The sequence below is a fragment of the Protobothrops mucrosquamatus genome, unplaced genomic scaffold, assembly GCF_001527695.2.
Source record: "Protobothrops mucrosquamatus isolate PMUCROS unplaced genomic scaffold, P.Mucros_1.0 scaffold_290, whole genome shotgun sequence".
In the NCBI taxonomy this organism is placed as follows: Eukaryota; Metazoa; Chordata; class Lepidosauria; order Squamata; family Viperidae; genus Protobothrops; species Protobothrops mucrosquamatus.
The window spans coordinates 87521-107040 of NW_015386366.1; the positions used below are offsets into that span (position 1 = coordinate 87521).

The following is a 19520-nucleotide window of genomic DNA, read 5'->3' on the forward strand; positions in this document are numbered from 1 at the left end:
AATCCTTAACCAATTCTGTTTCTGAATCCAACTCAATCAATACATTATAAATTCTTTTAATATGAGCTTGAGATTGATCTTTAATCTGTTTCATCAAATTTGCATCCTGTAAGGTAATGCCAGCTCTTTGATCCATACGCCACCTCATTGTCAATTGGTTATAATAAAACCAAGAATATTCAATATTTTCTTGTTTCAACGATGATACATATATCTCTTAAGAGAGTGTCTCATTGCTAACCGGCTCCTCCTCTTTTTGTCAACTGGAATAGATTTTTTATTTTCAACTCCTTTCTGGTGGAAGGCATAGTGAAGGAGGAGAGATAAGCATAACCAAATAGTTTTGAATGCCATCCCATGGCACAGTGTATTCACTAATAAGTATTTTGAGAAAACTAGTTTTCTGTTGCTTCCATGGTAGGCCCCAAATTGTTGGATGGAATGATTTCTAAAATATTATTTTTCAAATCCTTTTAGAAATAAGAATCTTGCAAAAATCAATAGTAGTAACTGTGAGAGGGATCTCGGAGTCCTAGTGGACAATCACTTAAATATGAGCCAGCAGTGTGCTGCAGCTGCCAAAAAAGCCAACACAGTACTAGGCTGCATTAACACAGGGATCGAATCAAGATCACGTGAAGTGTTAATACCACTTTACAATGCCTTGGTAAGGCCACACTTGGAATACTGCATCCAGTTTTGGTCATCATGATGTAAATAAGATGTTGAGACTCTAGAAAGAGTACAGAGAAGAGCAACAAAGATGATTAGGGGACTGGAGACTAAAGCATATAAGGAAAGGCTGCTGGAATTGGGTATGTCTAGTTTAATGAAGAGAAGGACGAGGGGGGACATGATAGCAGTGTTCCAATATCTCAGGGGCTGCCACAAAGAAGAGGGAGTCAAACTATTTTTCCTGAAGGCAGGACAAGAAGCAATGGGTGGAAACTAAGCAAGGAGAGAAGCAACCTAGAACTAAGGAGAAATTTTCTGACAGTTAGAACAATTAACCAGTGGAACAACCTGCCTCCAGAAGCTGCTGGAATTGGTTATGAAGAGAAGGACGAGGGATTACATGATAGCAGTGTTCCAATATCTTGGGTTGCGACAAAGAAGAGGGAGTCAAGCTATTCTCCAAAGCACCTGAAGGCAGGATAAGAAGCAATGGATGGAAACTAATCAAGGAGAGAAGCAACCTAGAACTGAAAAGAAATTTCCTGACAGTTAGAACAATTAATCAGTGGAACTACTTGCCTCCAGAAGTTGTGAATGCTCCAACACTGGAAGTTTTTAAGAAGACACTGGACAGCCATTTGTCTGAAACAGTATAGGTTCTCCTGCTTGAGTAGGAGGTTAGACTAGAAAACTTCCAAAGTCCCTTCCAATTCTATTCTATTCTATTAATGAGCCCAGCATATAAAGATAGGATGTATTCAACGTCTTCCACTTTGTATAATTGTCACCTTTGTTATGTTTAACTTAAGGAATGAATTATTATTATTGTTGTTATTGTTATAGAATCAGTTGTGTTTCTCTTGTGTATTTCCTCAACAGGTTAAAAATTATTTCAGCTCAATGGACAAAAAAACTTCAGAGCTCCGTGCTGTTCAACAAGCAATAGAAACAATTGAAGAAAATATCCAGTGGATGGATAAGAACCTTGAAAGAATCAAGGCATGGTTACAGATTAATAGCAAAGTGTGAAGTTGTACGTAAACTATTGATTCAGAATTGACAGAAGTAAGTTATCAAGCCTATCCATACTGCCTATAAACCGATAGGAATCTCTGTAACAGAATTGTTCCTTAATATATTTAAAATTATTCTACTTGGACTACGTTGGGGCTTGTGGAAAACAAAGGCAAGAGAAACAGTATTGCAGATCTATGTGCATATGATAAGCCCAGTTTTTTACTACTATAACTGCAATGCCCTACACGAAGTTTTTTTTTTATAACAATAGCTTTAATAATTAGCTTGAAACAAGTTTGTACAACAAGTACAACAACAAGTGAGGCCAGAATTTCTATTGCGAAGTGAATAATTGCTCCATTTTATGACCTTTCTTGCCACAGTTGTTAAGTGAATCACTGCAGTTGTTAAGTTACTAACATGGCTGTTAAATGAATCTGGCTTTCCCAGATTGTCAGGTCGCAAAAGGTTTTCACATAACCCTGAGATTCTGCAACCGTCATAAATACGAACTAGTTGCCAAGCATCCAAATTTCAATCATGTGACCATGGGGATGCTGCAAGGGTCATAAGTCACTTTTTTCAGTGTCATTGTAACTTCGATTACTAAATGAACGGTTGTAAGTCGAGGACTACCCGTAATGGCCATTATTTTAAAATAACCATTTCTTTAAAATAACTCTACAGACTGCAGGCTAGAATTAAATAGTATTTACCGGTAACTGAATGTTAAAATGAGCTTAAGAGAGTTATTTCGCTACTCAGGGCAGCTATAAAAATTAAGACAGTGTATAAGTAACGGGTAAACTTCACTTATATACCATTTTTTTCTTGCCTGTTCTAGCACAATTTCAAAGAGATTGTGGGGAAAAGATCATTTTGTTGCATCTCAAAACTATACACAATTATGTACACAATTGTGGCAATTCCACTGTAATTCGCAGTTAATGACCACTCATTCATCAGCTGTTCAAAGTTACAACAGCACTGAATAAGTGGTACTGACAACTGATCCTTGAAACTTCACCTTTCCTAGCATTCTCCTGGTCACATGATCATGCTCTGGGTGCTTGGCAATGTTTACGATGCTTGCAGCATTCTGCGGTCACATGATCACCATTTGTGATCTTCTCTGCCAGCTGCCTGCAAGCAAAGTCAGTGGGGAAGCCGGCAGGAAATGTTACAAGAGACTACTGTAAATTACTCTCATTCCTACAGTTTTTTCTCTTGAATAGCCTGGCTATGGAGTACAAGATCCTGGGGATGGATCCTGGAAATGTTGTACTTCCTTGCCCATGCCTATAACACAACTGCCCTTTACGCACCCTCACTCACCTGGTAGCAGCCACCCCCAATCCTGCAATGCCATGCCAATGCGGCTCCCTACACATCTTCCCCCTGGAATGGGACAACTTGCCACAGCCAACTTGCCACGGCCAACTCGCTGTGGAACAACTCACCATGGCCATCTCGCCACGGGACAACTCGCTGCAGGACAATTCAACAATTCAATCGTTCAAAATAATTTTAAAAAAGATTTTAATTTTTGTCGTTCACATTTCATTTTGGCATCCTTTCTTTCATGCTTCTAGTCCACTATTTCTTCAATATTAGTGTAACTCTTGTCCCGCAGCAAGTTGGCCTGTGGCAAGTTGGCCATGGCGAGTTGTCATAGACCAGGGGTGTGAAACTGCGGCCCACAGGGCAGATGCGCCACGCGTAGGCCATGCCCACCCTGGCTCCGCAAAGACAAAAAACATGTCATGATACATCACGTGACATGATCGAGTTTGGCACCCATGTCATAGACCCTCTTCCCCTACCCAGCAACAGCTGGCCCCACTATGCTTACACCAACCACTTACCCACTTGCCAGCCTGCTTGAGAGCTGCCTGGGACTTGCAACTTCCTGCCAGCTTCTCCATTGACTTTGCCTGTTGGAAGTCAGCAGGAAGTTGTGAGGTAGTCCTCAATGATACCAACAGGACTGCCGTCACTAAGCAACATCTTTTGCAACTATATTACATAGTGATGGAAATTCTGGTCACAATTACTATTGTTAAGCGAGGATTATCTACATGAAGATGCTTGTGTAATTCTTTCTTTGATGGCACCTGGCAAAAAAAGATCACTTTCCACAAGCTTAATTATTCAGTGAAGAAATTTTAATTAGGTATATTGGTGCACACTGTTATAATTTTATTTTTGAGATAATAGTATAAAAGTCATATAGAAGGAGGTAGTTGTGCCTCAAGAATGTCATTCCTTCATTAATGTTCTTGTTTCACCCGCATTCGTCTACTTATCCACAAGTCATACATTTGTGTTGTGGTGAAAGGCTTTTATTAAACATTTTGATGGATTTCACAACAACCTTGTTACAATAAACTACAGTATTTCCTATTTCTGGGAGTAAAGTTGAGAGGTAAATCTTTGCCTTGGAATGTATCATTTCTAAAAACTTCTCTGTATTGTTAAAATATGCTAAAATATTAGTATTCTCAGTGCAACAAAATGACAGAGTATTAACCTCCAAAATAAGTTGCACTGTTTTAAATGTCATCATTTGTATTGAGTAGCATTGAATTTCTTTTTTTAAAAAATAATATTTTATTCATTTTCTCATTTTACAATTGAGTATTTAAAAAGCAACGTGATGACTGGATTAATCCATAGTTCAATAGCATACATAAATCTTTAGTATAAACCTTATGTTACAACATCAGATATTTCCTCTGTTTTTCCCTTAATATCTACTATCTTGTATTAAGCTAATATTATCAACTAAATAAAAACATCTTTGTTACAATTATCAATAGTGTTAGCTTACACATATCTTAATTGCATTTGCATTCGATTCTTATATACAATCAATGTTGCTTTCCCCCCCAAGCTTTAATTTCCCATCAATATTCAAATTAACATTTGTTATTTATGATTTCCAAGTGTTTTATATTTATATTTAGGTGACCAAAGTTTTCCTTACCTCAACTTCTTCCTTTTTCCCTTTTCATAACAAAGTCTAATATTCTAAATACACATTTTATCTATTTGATTATAGTCTTGTTCTGTTTTCTAAAAGATATCTATTTTCCCCCATGTTAAACCATCTAATAATATCGTATCCCCTCTAGTAAGTCAAAACCATTATATGTGTTATCTGGGTTAACCAGTAATTCAGTAATATACATAAATATCTCATATTGGGCAAACAAAATTCTTATTTTCAACTAAGTAAAAATATTCTTGTTAAATTTATCAATACTTTTTAGCCTATACATAAACTTTAATTTCCCATCAATATTCAAAGGAAAAAACACAGTTATTTATGATTTCCAAATATTTTATGCTAAGTGATCAAAATTTCCCTTATCTCAACTTCTCCCTTTTTCCCTTTTCATACCAAAGCCTAATAGTCTTGTTACACATCTTAGCTATTCAATTATAATGTTACTTTATTTTCTAAAAGTTATCTATTTTCCACCATATTCAACCCCCTAATTAGTAATATAATATCCCCTCTAATAAATCAAAGCCATTATTTTCTTCAGCCTTACTCTGGCTTTCTTCCTTTGCCATCTAACCTTCCATGTCAGTGCCTTTGAATCATCAAATAGTTCTCCCTCTATTATTATATATATTATTTGGAATAAGAAAGACCCTTTGAAGTTTTTTTTGGAAGAATGAGCCCATTTGTATTCATTAGATCGCCTCTCTATTATTCCAATTTTCCACAATTGTCCTGATAGGTTTATCTTCCATTGAGTCTGTTCTTCTTCCTTTTCCTCAAATTTTTTCTGATTTTTGTAAAACGTCTTTTTCAGTTTCAATGTTGTCACTCCCTTTTCTGATTTTTCCATTGGCTGGGTCAGTTGATCAGTTGGGTCCTCTTTCGTGGTGTTTAGCTGTTCCAATTTTCTATTATTTCCTGCATTGTTAATTCTTTGGTTGTAGTCAAGATCTGGGTTTGTATATTTAAGCTGGCATCTTGTTCGTTTATGTTGCTTCTTATTTCATCACAAGCTGAAAGGATGGTTTCATGTATTGATTTCAACATGGAAAGGATTTTTTCCTAGTCTTCATCCATATTCTCTTAATAGTATGTTAAGTTGCAGACTTTAGAATCAAACATTAAAAATAGTTTTTTCTCTTTTGTAGCTGGGTATGGGACATCTATTTCACGTGTTATAGGTGATCTTTATAGTAGAAGTTGTTTGTCAAGTAAAAGTTTATAGTCCAAGGTGTTCCATCGTGTCATATAATAACATATGCTTCTCATGTAAAGAAATAGGAAAGCAATTGCCCAAGTATAGCTCTGAGAGTCAGTAAAAGTTTACATTCATAGTTTCAGCAGGCTACATATGCCACCCAGGAGTTCCTTCTTTGCAGCTGAATATTTCACAGGTGGTAGCTGTCAAGGTCAAAGAAATTTTATCTAAAGTCTGGGCTTCAACCCAAGTCTCTTTTAAGCAATAACAAATTGTAATACCATACTTTACCACAAGATGTCACCAACGCTGTTTTAAGCTTTTTAAATCCAAAATTTATATGGTAGTTTTTCAAGTCTTATTTTTAAAAAAAATAAAAACAAACATCTCCAATGAGAAAAGGAACACTTTTAGTCCCCAAGTATCAAAAGAATATACATCCAATTAGATTAAAATTGTTCTTATAGTTGCTCTGTTTCCCCTGGGTAGTTAGTCGCCGCTTTTTTTAGAGGGTGGGGTAAAAATCCCTCTCTCCTCACAGGGGAAAAAAAAAATACTTTGGGCAGCTTTTACAGGAAAAAAATACTTAAAATCTTAAAGAGAGGATCAGGTCTCACCCAGTTTCATGTTGCTTTAAAGTTGCTTGGTGGTAATTTTGACTTCGGCTGTCAGCAGCTTAGTGACAAGCCATATTGGTATGGCTGGTCTTTCCCCCACCGGTTTGGAGGGCTTCCCCGGATCAAACGGAAGGGCTGCTGTCCTCCCGCAATCAAACGGGGATCCCCTCCTTGCCCCTTTCCAGGGTCCAGAAGAACGAATTCAGACACGGAAGACGGAGCTTGCCTTCCTGCGTCTGTGGCACCGCAATGGCAAACTGGAAGTCTAAGTAGCACTGAATTTCATTAAGACACAATTTCTAGTGGCAAAATATGTGAAAAGTCCATAATCCACAGCAGTACTTAAAAGCAAGATTGGATTGGACTGGGAAATGTGTATGCCTAGGTATTAGGTAATAGGAATTGTTAAGATATGACAAAACATATTTAAGGTATTTTCGATAGAAGTCAGGTTGCAACAGAATACAAAATAACATATATAAAGTAATACATAAAATGTTTATTAGTGTGCCACAGTAAAATGTCAAATACAGTTCAGTATTGACATTACATGTAATTAAGGACAGTCTCATTGTCTTCAATATGAAAGATGTAATCCACAAGGAAATCTCTCACTGAATCCATTTGAAAAAAGTAAACATTGTGATAGAAAACACCATGCTCTTTCTTTTAGTTCCTGTGCAGGTGAAAAGGAATCACACAGCTAAGATTCCTGGAACAACTAATGTTGGTTTAGTTTATAGAACCAGCTACCTAAGAACAGGTGTGATTGTTTTAAAATGGAAGTCAGTCGAGAGATTTCAAAGCACATCTGAATCTGGAACTATATCCATCTCTCACATATCCTGCATGGAATACTTAAAGAAAAGACAGCACTGAATTCCGATTAAGAATTATTCTGAAATCAGCTATGCCATATATGTATACATTAGAACAGTGTTTCTTGAACTTGGCAACTTTAAGATGTGTGGAGTTCAAATCCCAGAATGGCTGGCTGGGGAATTAAAGGAATTGAAATGCACACATCTCAAAAGCTGCTAAGTTTGAAAAACACTGCACTAGGATAAGGATTCTTTGCATGTTCTCAATTCCTAGGATGGGCACTGTGCCATTCTATGTATTCACCTCTTGTGTTACATATTGCTCAGAGTAAAGCAGATAGTATAGAAGAGTTTTGGGGGAGGGGGTTGTGAAAGAAGCACCAGTTACCTGTCTCTATAAGTGTGGATGTAGTACTATATCTTTCCAGGAAGCCAATGACAGATGTAGCACAAATACATTGTATGCAATGCAAGTTTTAGAGGATGGCACTGTTCATTATTTGATAAGAAGCCAAGGCTGCAGCATACTAGCTTCTACTCTGCTCCAACTTTGAAAATTTTGCAACTATTTACTCATTTTCCCCTAAGTATTCTCCAGCAAAAGTACTCATAGGCAATTGCCCTAAAAAAGAAGGCAACCAAATTCATGTTTAAAGCATTCCTTTTTATGACAAACTAGCATAGATTCACTGAGATTTACAGGCACTGTGGGTAGATTATGTGCAAATTTTTGCATATTTCACTCCTATTAAATCCATAAGAAATATCTTTCTTACAAATATAAAGCATTCTTTTCTTCTCAAAAATTAAGAAAATGACAATGATGTAGACAAAGTATGTGTCTAGAAAATGTGAGTTCATCCTAGAAAATAGCAAAATAAATGCTTTGCATGCCAAAACAGCCCAATACCATAAAACGTCCAAGATGCTATCTTTTTGCAAAACTGCTTTTGTTCAAAGTGCAGCTGTCCATCAAAATAAAGAATTTTCGCACTGGTGATAAACATCCTGAAAAGACAAAAATATATTCTATTCTTAAAAGGAAGCGTGTCATAACATTCAACAGCTGAGGCAGGAATTTTGAAATAGAAAACTAAAATATCTAGATTAGTAGGATAAACGGGGTTGACTTAAACTTAATAATAATAATAATAAAGTTAGAAGGGACCTCGGAGGTCATCTAGTCCAACCTCCTGCTCAGGCAGGAAACTAAACAATAATGTTATTCATAGAATGTATAGAGCTGTTCTTTTCAACTTTATGACTCAATACAAAAAAAAATCAGGATATAGGAACATAACATTGCATCTCTGATGCTTCATATAAGTAGAATCCTCTTACTGAACATAATTTCCTTGTTTAATGAAATTTGCTTTGCTCCCAAGAATAAAAACTAGTGTTCCATTAAGGCTTTTTTTAAAAAAAAAAAAAACAAATATATCAAAGGTTATCTTTTGTCAGGGAGCCAGATGGGGCTTAAAGGCTGGATGGTGGCAATGGGCACACTCATTCTCTCATTCTTCCCAAGCGGCTGGGAAATGGTCTTACTGTAGTTCTGAGCCCATCTTTCGCAGTATGCTTCAATTAACCAGAGGTCTGTAGAAAAAAATTAGCTCAGGTACAGCCAACAACAGTCACAGGGAGAATATGGTTTTTTAAATGATTTTATTCCAACTTCAAGGATTATGGCAGTGATCTATTGTCACCAGAGGAAGCAAGTTTATTTCTTTTATGAATGATCTGATTTTACTTCTTATTTGTAAGAAACAAGGAGAAAGTGCGCCTCTGTATTTGGCCCCCCTGGGACTCCAAAAAGGGGCTGATGCATCATGTAGGATATCCATCTGTTACTTCTAGTGTACAGCAATGGATCCCTAATGGGAAAGATGTAAGAGGGCATCTTACAAAGAAGGCACCATGTTGGGAAAGACTTTTTAGGACATCAGAATATGTGCTATGAGTCAAACTAATTTCTGAGATAGTGAAAACCTATCCTAACATCAGGATTTATAACCACAGATTTTCTAAATGTTAATTCATTCTGAATCACATGCATATTATAGATGCGTGATAGATAACTTAGGACTGCTTACCTGATGACATTTAACTTTTTTTTTGTTTTTCAGATTTTGCGGCGGAAGATTGTTCCTTTGCCTTAAAAGAGAGAAAAAGGAATCATGACATTAATTACTATATCCATGTAGTAAACACTGAGTTCACATACCGAGTGATGAATTATATGTTTTGGGGGGGGCTGATTTTGGCTTAGCATGTTCTATGAAGCGAGTCAATAAAACATGGTTAATGAAACCATAGTAAAGTGTGATACGTTAACCAGTTCATTTTAAAAAATAATGGAAAATAAAGACCGGGGGGGGGGGAATAGTTTGAAATAAACAAAATTATCAAAAACCAGGGACTAGGGTAAAAAACTTTTCATACCTTAAAACTGTTTCTCCTAAAGTTAATTGGTACTTTCATGCATCTAGAGATCCAACACTGGATCAGAGCGGTGGTACCCAATAATAAATGTATTTATTTCTTTACCATATAGATTATCCTTGATGTGACCACCATTGGGATTAAATTTCTGTTGCTAAGTGATATGGTAATAAAGCATGACACATGACCACATCACTTAGTGACTAGCAAGTCCTGTGGTTGTTAGCTAAGGCAACACCCCAATCCAAGTCATTCCAGACTTGATCCCTCCCAGCCCCAATATAAACATATAAAACAGCAAAAAGGGTATCATTTACATGTTTAAGTAACTATGGTAGAAGCTAGTATTAAATGTGCCTATGAATTTAGGCAAATAATGTACAAAGGTTCTATAAAATCTCCAGAGGCTCATTAGCTTTTGCATTAAATTTAGGAATAACGTTCTCATAAGTATGTTTCAGGCTAGGGTATAATTTTAATTTATTATAGTTACTCTTAATATCCCCACAATTTCACATTGCTCCATCTGAGTACAACAACAAGTTCATAGTTTCTATTCTAGTAATAGGTGATACAAATGAAACAAGATTAAAAAAATAAATCAGGCTTCCTGACTAACAATAGAGGGTAAAGGAATAAGCTTAAAAATTGCACATAAGATGCTTCAGAAATCCTCCTGCTCATAAAAGAGATGAAAGTGGAACTAATCACACTAGGTAGAATTGTTATGCTAAACCAGGGGTGTCAAACTGCCGGCCGGATGTGTCATGCCGAAACCGCGCCCACCCACTGCCAGCAATGGAAAAAAAAGTCACGATATGTCGCGACATGTCACATGACATTGTGAGTTTGACACCCATGTGCTAAACAATCTTTTACCTTCTTAGGCGTTTTGGATTTCTTTTCCTCCTTCCTTGGTGGTTTAGATGAGGCAGCACCTTTTGATTTATCCTCCTATGCCCAACAGAGAAAAATGCTTGTTCAGTTTTCAAGAAATACATCTTTTCAAAAAGTAGTTGCCTGTGATACATACAGGTAGTCCTCGACTTATGACAATTGGGACCAGAATCAGTTGTTAAAGCAAATCACCTTTGTTATGTGAATCCAGTTTCTCCCAACTGACATTGCTTGTCAAAAACCAGTTGGCAAGGTCACTAATCATGATTAGGTGACCACAGGATGTTGCTATCAATCGTAAATGTGCCTGAATTTTAATTACATGACTATGGTGGTAATGCGGTAGGTCCTAATTTTGAAGACAGATCAAAAATCACTTTTCCTATTTCAACCATCATTAAATGAATGGATGTTAAGTCAAGCATTATCTATACAGAAAAACTGAAATTCATGTGATCGTGATCTGACCCAAGAGTTCAGGCATATGCAAGAATAGCAATAGCACTTAGACTTGTATGCCACTTCACAGTGCTTTACAGCCCTAAGTGGTTTACAGAGTCAGTCTATTGCCCCCAACAATCTGGGTCCTCATTTTACCAACCTCAGAAGGATGGAAGGCTGAGTCAACCTTGAGCCGGTGAGATTCGAACTCTGGCAGTCAGCAGAATTAGCCTGCAATACTGCATTCTAACCACTGCACAACGGAGAAGCTAAAACTAGTTGTTAAAAATAGAACACCATATAATTCCATAATATAAGTTTAAGAGGCATTATGTTTTTATATAATGCAGCTGCTGAGACTTTAGTTAAGTGTATAGTTGACTAGGGGGAATAATAAGCTCCTTAGCTCTCCTGCCAAGCACGCCCTTTTCTGGTTCTGCTTTATCTCTCCTGAGGAAGACATAAGTTTTCTAAAGCTTAATGTTTAAATATGCATGTTCATACATATTTTATTTATGGTGTAAGAATAAATTCTTGTATTTCATTAAGCGCATATAAACATGCACGTGGGAAAACTGTGTCCAATTTGTATTATCCTGGAGAGGCAAACAAACAATAAGAAGCCTATACTTAGCACATTTTAATGTGAGAAAAACTTTTATTAGCGGGAACACATTCAAAACAACTTTTATTTTTGAAGAGGGAAGAAGAGTTTCTTTGGATAATTTAGGCAGCATTTACATGGGAGACGTTCTTGAGAATGAATAAAAACTTAGATTTACAACTAAGAAATAAAAGCAAGAATGGACATTTAATACTTGTTCCCTCATTCCATTTGACTCTAAGAAACCTGAATTAGCATTTAAAACAGCCAACTCTTTGCTCCATTATTTGAGTTAATTAATGCATGTTCGTGCAAAGACTAGAAATAAAATGCCACTCCTAAAAAGCATTTGTTTAACAAGTCTATTCTTAGCCTTAGAAGCCAACGTGAGATTAACCTCAGCTACATTCTCATACTTGGTAGAATTTTTAGTTACCTAAAAATCAGGTTACCTAAAAACTAGACAAACCTCCCAAAGGAAGAAGTTTTGATAAAGCCATATGCAAATAATTGTGGGTAGGTAAACCATGAATTCCATCTTTTTGAAGATTATTTAAATGAATCCAGTCCTTAATGGGGATGTTTACTTATTTTGAGGAGTGGCTTTAAACTGAGAAAACATCTATTTATAAACTTTTTCTATTAAATGTTGTTTACTGGATAACAGCAAGAGGACAGAAGACATGAATATGTTTTTTAAACACAGTATCCATGATAAAAAAAAGCCAGAGCTAACCTTGTTGATTACAATCAACCAAATGACACAGAAGAGAATAAGATTTCAAGTTTCAAAAATTTACAATATGTTTTGCTATCTGATTAAGAACACAGATAGTTTTCAAATTAGCCGATGTATTTTTCTCCCTCTTTTTCCTGGTCTATTTCTTTACTGAAGAATTCTTGAAACTCAAACTTGGACATATTTAAAGTCTAATAAAGATTGTTGAACTGAAGATGTTGGATGTCTTCTGACTCATCAATAGGGATTTTCGTGCACAATAGAAATAAAAATCCATTATACACATTTACACAATAGTGAAGGTGCAGGCCCAGAAACCAGGAGACAGAGTTCTATGCCTTCCTTAGGCATGAAAGCTGGTTGGGTGACTTTGGGCCAGTCCCTCTTTTTCAGCCCAACCAAACTCAAAGTTAGAAAGAAAATAAGAGGCAGAAGTATTGTGTATGCTTGCCACCTTAAGGGTAGGATAAAAATAGCTGGTGGTACAACACAGATTTGGGTCAACTTCCACTCTTCAAGTGGGATTCTTTCTTAAATACGGCTTATATTCACAAACAGGATGCAAATATTGTATAGTATACTTTAAAAAATATATTAATTCAGGACCACATAACAAAGCAAATTTTGCCCAACAGCAGATTTGACTTGCTGTTTAATAAAACAGAAGCGAGGCCATTTTGCAAACTACCCTTTGTTACTTTTGCTCCCTTAATGGCCGGACGTTAAGACTGAGATAAAGAGCACCTGGTCTCCTTGCCAAAAAAGAGGCCTACCTTTGTTGAAGGTGGCTGTGAAACAGCAGGTTTGCCACAATGGTCGAAATCCCCAGAGAGAGCATCAATGGCTGCTGAGTCACTGTCGGGCTTCTGAAATAAGAATAATTACCATTTTAAAGAACTGCGAAATAAGTACTTTTCAAAGACCATTTTAAAAGATAAGCTCTAAACCCAAATCAGAATTTTTTGTTATCAAACATCTATTTATGAGTTTCAAGCATATTTGGCACAAAGATACAGAGCAAGTGAAACGAACTTTCAAAATGCAGAAATGTTTCCAGATATCATAGGTCTTAGTTATTAAAATTAAAACCATCCTCTCTTTAAAGCTCACCACCGGGTCCTATTCCCTGAGGCTCCTCACTGGTACATGGGGTTAATTGATATGAAATGGTAAACAAATGGCTGGGAACAAAAACCCACCCAGCTACAGCAGCAAAAGTAATAAAAACACTCCATTATCACTACCACTGCTCAGCTCTATTTGGTTTCTAATTCATGTTTGTCATAAGAATCCTGCATCTGTTAAAAATTTGATCAGTTTCTTGACCTAAAGGTTCTTGAGATAAACCACCCAGGGTCATCTAAGTGAGATGGCTGGTGTAGAAATTTAATAAATAAGAATTGTTGTTCTTTCCAATATTATTCCAGATAGAAGCTATCTTATTTCTCATTGGTCTTATACAAACTAATCAAGACACCTTTTCATCTGAACAGTATTAAAATCCATGCTACATTAATGCAATATTAAAGGATTCATATCCATCATTTTGGTCCTGGAGGTAGATTCATATTTCAATAAACTAAGCCAATCTACTGGCAAGCAAACCCAGCATAGAATAGAAAGTAATACTTCCTTACCATTTGTTCTTTTGGTTTCTCGCCATCTTTATCTGTTGGCTTTATAGGCTTACCCTTTGACAAAGATAAACATAATTAAATATTAGTTTCATTCACCAGCCTATTCAAGCCTAATCTACTCTTCTATTTTAAATAATCTAGAGTTCTTGTTGGATTGTTCAACTTTTCCTAATTCGGTTGGTTCAAAACTACCTTCATGTCCTTCAAAAGTAGCATTCTGCATGCTAAAACCGTATCTCCAATACAAAACAGAGTTATGGATGTTCCATCACTGGAGTTTGTCAAGAAAAGATTGGACAACCATTTGTCTGGAATGATATAATGATTCCTGCCTTGGGCAGTGGGCTGCACAAGAAGACCTCCAAGATCTCTTCCAGTCTTATGTTTGCGTGTATATAAAACACAGTTTCAAAAAACATGAAAGGATCAAGATATTTTTATTTTCAATGTCAAGTAATTTGTCGTCCTTGCTCTAAAGCAGCCTTCCCTAACTTTCATTCTTTTAGACAACTCCTCCCATGATTCTTGATTAGCAGAAACCATCCTGACTAATGCTAAAGGATGTTCAACTTCAACACATTTAGAAGACCCTAGTCTGGGCAATAGTGTTGTTTATAAGGTAACACATGCATTTAAACACTAGGGACACCCCGTATTTATTAGTTCTTTATCAATGTTATTCAAAAGTCTAGTGCTGCATCAGTACATTTATTTATTTTAAAATATATATATTGTAAGTTTGACTTTAAACGTATATATTTACCTTTTCATCAGAGTCCAGAAGATGTCTATATTCAGGAGGGATTGTATCATCTCTTTCTCCAAGTTTGTCTTTATGCTCAGCTTTGACTTTTTCCTGTAAAAAGTGGGGTTTGTTTAAAAGACACTTATTCTTTTAGAGGAGTCTAATGAATCCCGACCATGATTTATAGATGACAGTCTCAGCTTCATAACCTCCTCAGAATGAAAATGTTTTTAAAAAGGGATGTCACAAAGCATTAAAAGAATGCCACAAAACATTGCAGATTCAAATATCCTTATATGAAATATTTTATAATGTCATCTAAATACAAAGCAACATTTTTTGTAAACGAATTCAAGAAATACTAGAACCTTTTTAAACATGTTTAAGTCAAGCTTCTGTGAATTTTCAGTTTTTTTGGTGCAAAGTGTTTTGTGAAAATTAAATTCACAGCTATACAAAAAACACAAATTTGTAATTTTTGAGTAACATTTTTTGTTCCACAGATATAATTTTGAAATCTAATAAGGGATTAGAGAGATAAAATAAAGATTTTATTTTGATTTTCAGTATTTAAAGAGGCAAACAAAGGGAGAAAAAGGGTTCCTAGCAGGAATAAAGCAATAAAACTATGTGTAGTGAAGCAAACAATGACTTTAGAGAGCTGACACAGAAAACATCTCTACTTCCCTAGTGTTTTAGCAAACTTCCCTGGCTCAGTCCATCCATACTTCTGCCAAAACTAGCTCAGGGCATTTAGTTTTCTTTGCAACTTTGGAAACCAAGTATAGTACTCATTAGCAGTTTGGGAGAAGGGTCTCTGCTATTTTCTCACCTTTACTTTATCCAAAACTGGTTTGTTTTCATCTGGGTCAGGCTCTCTTTGTCCCAGTGAGTCTGCAAGAAGGTCTGCAGCATCATCAAGTTCTTTCCTACCCTGACAGGTTTAAGAAAAACAAAAAAGACATACAGATTATGTAGAGCCAGGTGAAAAAGCCTTGAAAGGCTGTAGGCAAGACTACAGTCAGCATTTTATTTTTGCATCTCTGACCAGAAGCAAGGGAATTCGGCTTCCAATATTTCTGAATCCTTTTTTTAAAAAAAAATAGTTGTAAATCAAATTTAACTCAAACAATGCTTTAGCATCAATAAAAGTCCTTCCAATGGAACCCAAGAACACTACTAGATTGCTCCAACAAATAACTAGCTGCATAAAAAAAAATGACTACATTTGCACACTTTTTTTTTTACATAATTTAGTTTCTACCAAACTTCAAGAGCCTGGATTTAAACATCACCAACATTCCTAAAACATCAAATGGGCTAATAAAACTGAATTGGAATGTCACTGTAACTGGATATCGATAAGTTAGTGAAAGTTGCTAATATTTGAAATTTTGGCCATGAGTACAGTTATCGAGAAGTATTGCTCTGCTTACTGGGATGGCTGCTTGTTTTGGAACAGATGAATGCACGGCAGAAGTGGCAGCAGAAGAAATAACCTCTTCAGTGGGAACAGCAGGCTTGCTAGGAGGACCTGTAGATTTCTATAAGGAAAGGAAAGGATTCATCAATACATGTAAAAGGGAGGCAAAAAGAAGTTAACACAGAGAGCTGTTTCTGACCTGTCCCTTAATGCTTCCTAAATGCTTTTCTAAAACTAAAAAATTTACAGAAAATGCAACAATTTTTTCCTCCAGTAATTACTGAGAGCTGAAATCCAATTATTTCCTAGCCAGCTAATAAAAAAGAAAACTGTGAATGCTGACTGCCTTCTGCAAAAATCCCTTCGGTTAAAACGTTCTGACTTATCCAGAAATTTTCTGAAAATGTCAGTTAAAAAATTAACTTGGGATGTACTAACTATGAAAAAAATGCAAAATCTGTGTCCAAATTTATTAGAAGGGATGTAAAAATGATCCTATAAATACAATATTATTGTACAGATCTACTGAATGCAATGCAATATAAAGTATACAGTTCTACCACAATTAATAGAATATTTTTAAAAAAATCTAGACTCAAAGCTCTCCCTCCCTCCCCCCTTCTCTCTCTCTCTCTCACTCTCTCCCTCTCCCTTTCTCTCCCAATCCTTACCGCAGGTGTTTCTGTTGTTGATGCTGGTGCAGAACAAGAAAACCCTTCAGATAAAGCATCAAGAAGTTCACTTTCACTCAGGGGCTAGAAATCAGAATAAATCATTAAAAATGTTTTAATACATATCTAAATGTCCCCTTTTTTCCTTCATAAGGTAACTGAATTAATTCTTATGAAAGAGTTAATATTCAGTTACATAAGTATCCAGTTGGAAGATATTAAGTCATAACAAAGGCTTTCAATTTATTTATTTTTAAACTAGAATATATTAAAGGTTTCTGACCAATCTGTACACACACCTGAGGCTTTTTTTCAGGTTTTGGCAAAAGTGGCTTCCCATCTTTATCCTGTGGAGGAAAAAAAAAGGGGGGGGGGAGTCTAGCAATTAATATACAATGGCAATTACTTAATATTATACATAATTCTGACACAAATTTAGGAGATCAGCTGTCTTATAGAATCCAGTAGATATGTTTCCAGAGTGACCACAGTAACAAATGCCTGTGGCTGCTTTTATCAACTGCATCTTTTAATTAGCTTCTGCTCCTTCCTCAAATATGTTTGTGAAAAAGATGTTGTCCATGCTGAAAGATGAGCTGGAAGATTTAGCTACTGCAGGATATATCTTTCCACCAGCTTAGAAATTTTGAGAACCGTCAACATGCAATCAAGTTACACAATTCATACTAATTCAGGATATTGATCTTGACTATATTGTACAAGGCATTCATGGTCAAGGATCCACATGCAATTTAAAATGCTACTGTCTAGATTAAGGCAAACAATCTAGCTCCCAGCACTCCCCAACTATACCATCATAATTCAACATAAAAAGCAGGAATTGCAGAAAGAACATTCTTATCTGCATTTTGCTGGCCAGCTGTTACAGGTTCCAAGGGGGAGTTTTCTGTCAATTAATTTTGCTTTTGGGACTTTAGGAATACTTTATTCAGTTTTAATGTTTATTAATTTATGATGACATAAAAAGGGCCCTGTGATCTTCATTTTTAAGTTAAAAGGACAAGCTAGCTCTTTCTATTTTATCTTGCAACATAAAAAATTTTCTGTCTAGCCCCAATTAGTACAATTATTTTCCTGTTTTGTCATAGCAGGCACCCAATACCTTCTAGACCCATAATTTTCATTAATATGTAATCTCCCCTTGCTGATGCCGAAAATAAGCAACTCCAGGGATGGAGGGGAAGAGAGGGGAAGGGCCATTAAACAAACACTGCCCCTATCCACTTCTGGGGTAAATCTCAATTTGATGCATTCCTCAATTTGTGCATTCCTACATTACATCTGCAAGCCAATTTCTGAAGCCACCTCATTTGTGAGATAAAACTGGAAGCTTTTAGAAATTTAATCTGTGATTTTTGTAATACAAGGTGTATAGCAATGTCTCATAGCTGTGATATTTACAGTATTAAGTGTGTAGTACAGAAATATTGCAAATAAGATGCTGAAAAGGCATCAGGCACCACGAGCCACCACAATCACTAAATTGAAGCCTCACAATATATACAAAAAGTGGTAACATTACTATAATATTGTTATGGCTACTATTTTCTCTCTTTTTTAACCCCTTGTTCCTGCAGATTTCCACAATTTCAGAACTAAATTACTTAATTTTGTTGTGAGTTACACAATGACAAGATATTCTATTCTATTCTATTCTATTCTATTCTATTCTATTATTTCAGGACACATATTTGGTCTGGTTATTAATGAACAGAATTAACAAATTAACCAAAATAGGGTTGGGACTTTGCCATCACAGACCTAGCAAATATATTGCTATATGAGAAGAAAAACATGAGGAAAATGGTTCAGAGTAATTTGTATATTTAACTGAACTCTTTACACAACCATTAATATATGCTATATATTGTATCTAAAGTGTGCAAAAACATATATCTAAAATTCCTGATTTACTATACTGAATTTTATACTACAATTCTGCAGAAAGTGTATTAAAACATAAAAATTATTTTTAACAAAAAAGTGAAGCATACAAGAAAAATAAGCTTTATTACCTTTACTTCAGTTAATCTGTAATCAGGAGGGATGGTTTCCTCCTTTTCCCCAAGTTTCTCATGCTTGTCTTTTTTTGATTTTTCCTAGACAACAGAAACACAAGAAATAGAAAGTTTCAACAACAAGACAATCTCACTGTAGTTTATTAGGATTATCCCATTGCTTTCTACTATTTTTATAAAACAATAACTACCGTAAATCTATTGTTGACTATTACAGAAATTCTTTCAACCAACTCTCTACCACATGAACTACAGAAGAACATGAGAAAAAGAATTCAATGAATTATATATTTTGACATATATTCCTTAAATCCACAGCAACATCCATGCTCTTCCTCTCTCGTGCCACTTTCAAAATACTATTTTAGAATATCTCTGGTTGTGACTAAAATGATGCATGGTAAGCTTTGAATTACTTAAACATAGTTTGTTCAACACATCATAATTGGCTGTGTTCATGCATCAGGCTCAGCCACAAACCAGAATGGTTGGCTTCACATAATGCATGAAGCCACAAACATAGATAATTATGAATATATAATGT

The 19520-nt window shown here is 35.7% G+C and overlaps 2 protein-coding genes across 2 annotated transcripts in view; one reads left to right on the top strand and one right to left on the bottom strand.

Moving 5' to 3' along the window:
• The window catches only part of ERAP1 (endoplasmic reticulum aminopeptidase 1), a 30231-nt gene extending 20570 nt beyond the window's left edge, over window positions 1-9661 (top strand). The window contains exons 19-20 of the mRNA XM_015831938.1: window positions 1555-1740; window positions 9465-9661. Of these exons, the coding sequence (XP_015687424.1) occupies window positions 1555-1704 (150 nt within the window). The 3' untranslated portion in view covers window positions 1705-1740; window positions 9465-9661. The remainder of the gene's footprint in view (window positions 1-1554; window positions 1741-9464) is intronic.
• On the bottom strand, window positions 6997-19483 carry LOC114922190 (calpastatin-like). Its single transcript, XM_029287299.1, has 12 exons — window positions 19457-19483; window positions 18974-19057; window positions 17237-17284; window positions 16938-17021; window positions 16280-16387; window positions 15676-15777; window positions 14862-14954; window positions 14099-14152; window positions 13235-13327; window positions 10660-10734; window positions 9432-9492; window positions 6997-8346 (listed from the first exon to the last, which is right to left on the bottom strand). The coding sequence occupies exons 1-11, from the start codon at window positions 19481-19483 to the stop codon at window positions 9442-9444; spliced, it is 819 nt and encodes a 272-aa protein (XP_029143132.1). The 3' UTR covers window positions 6997-8346; window positions 9432-9441.
• Window positions 19484-19520: the final 37 nt, after the last annotated feature.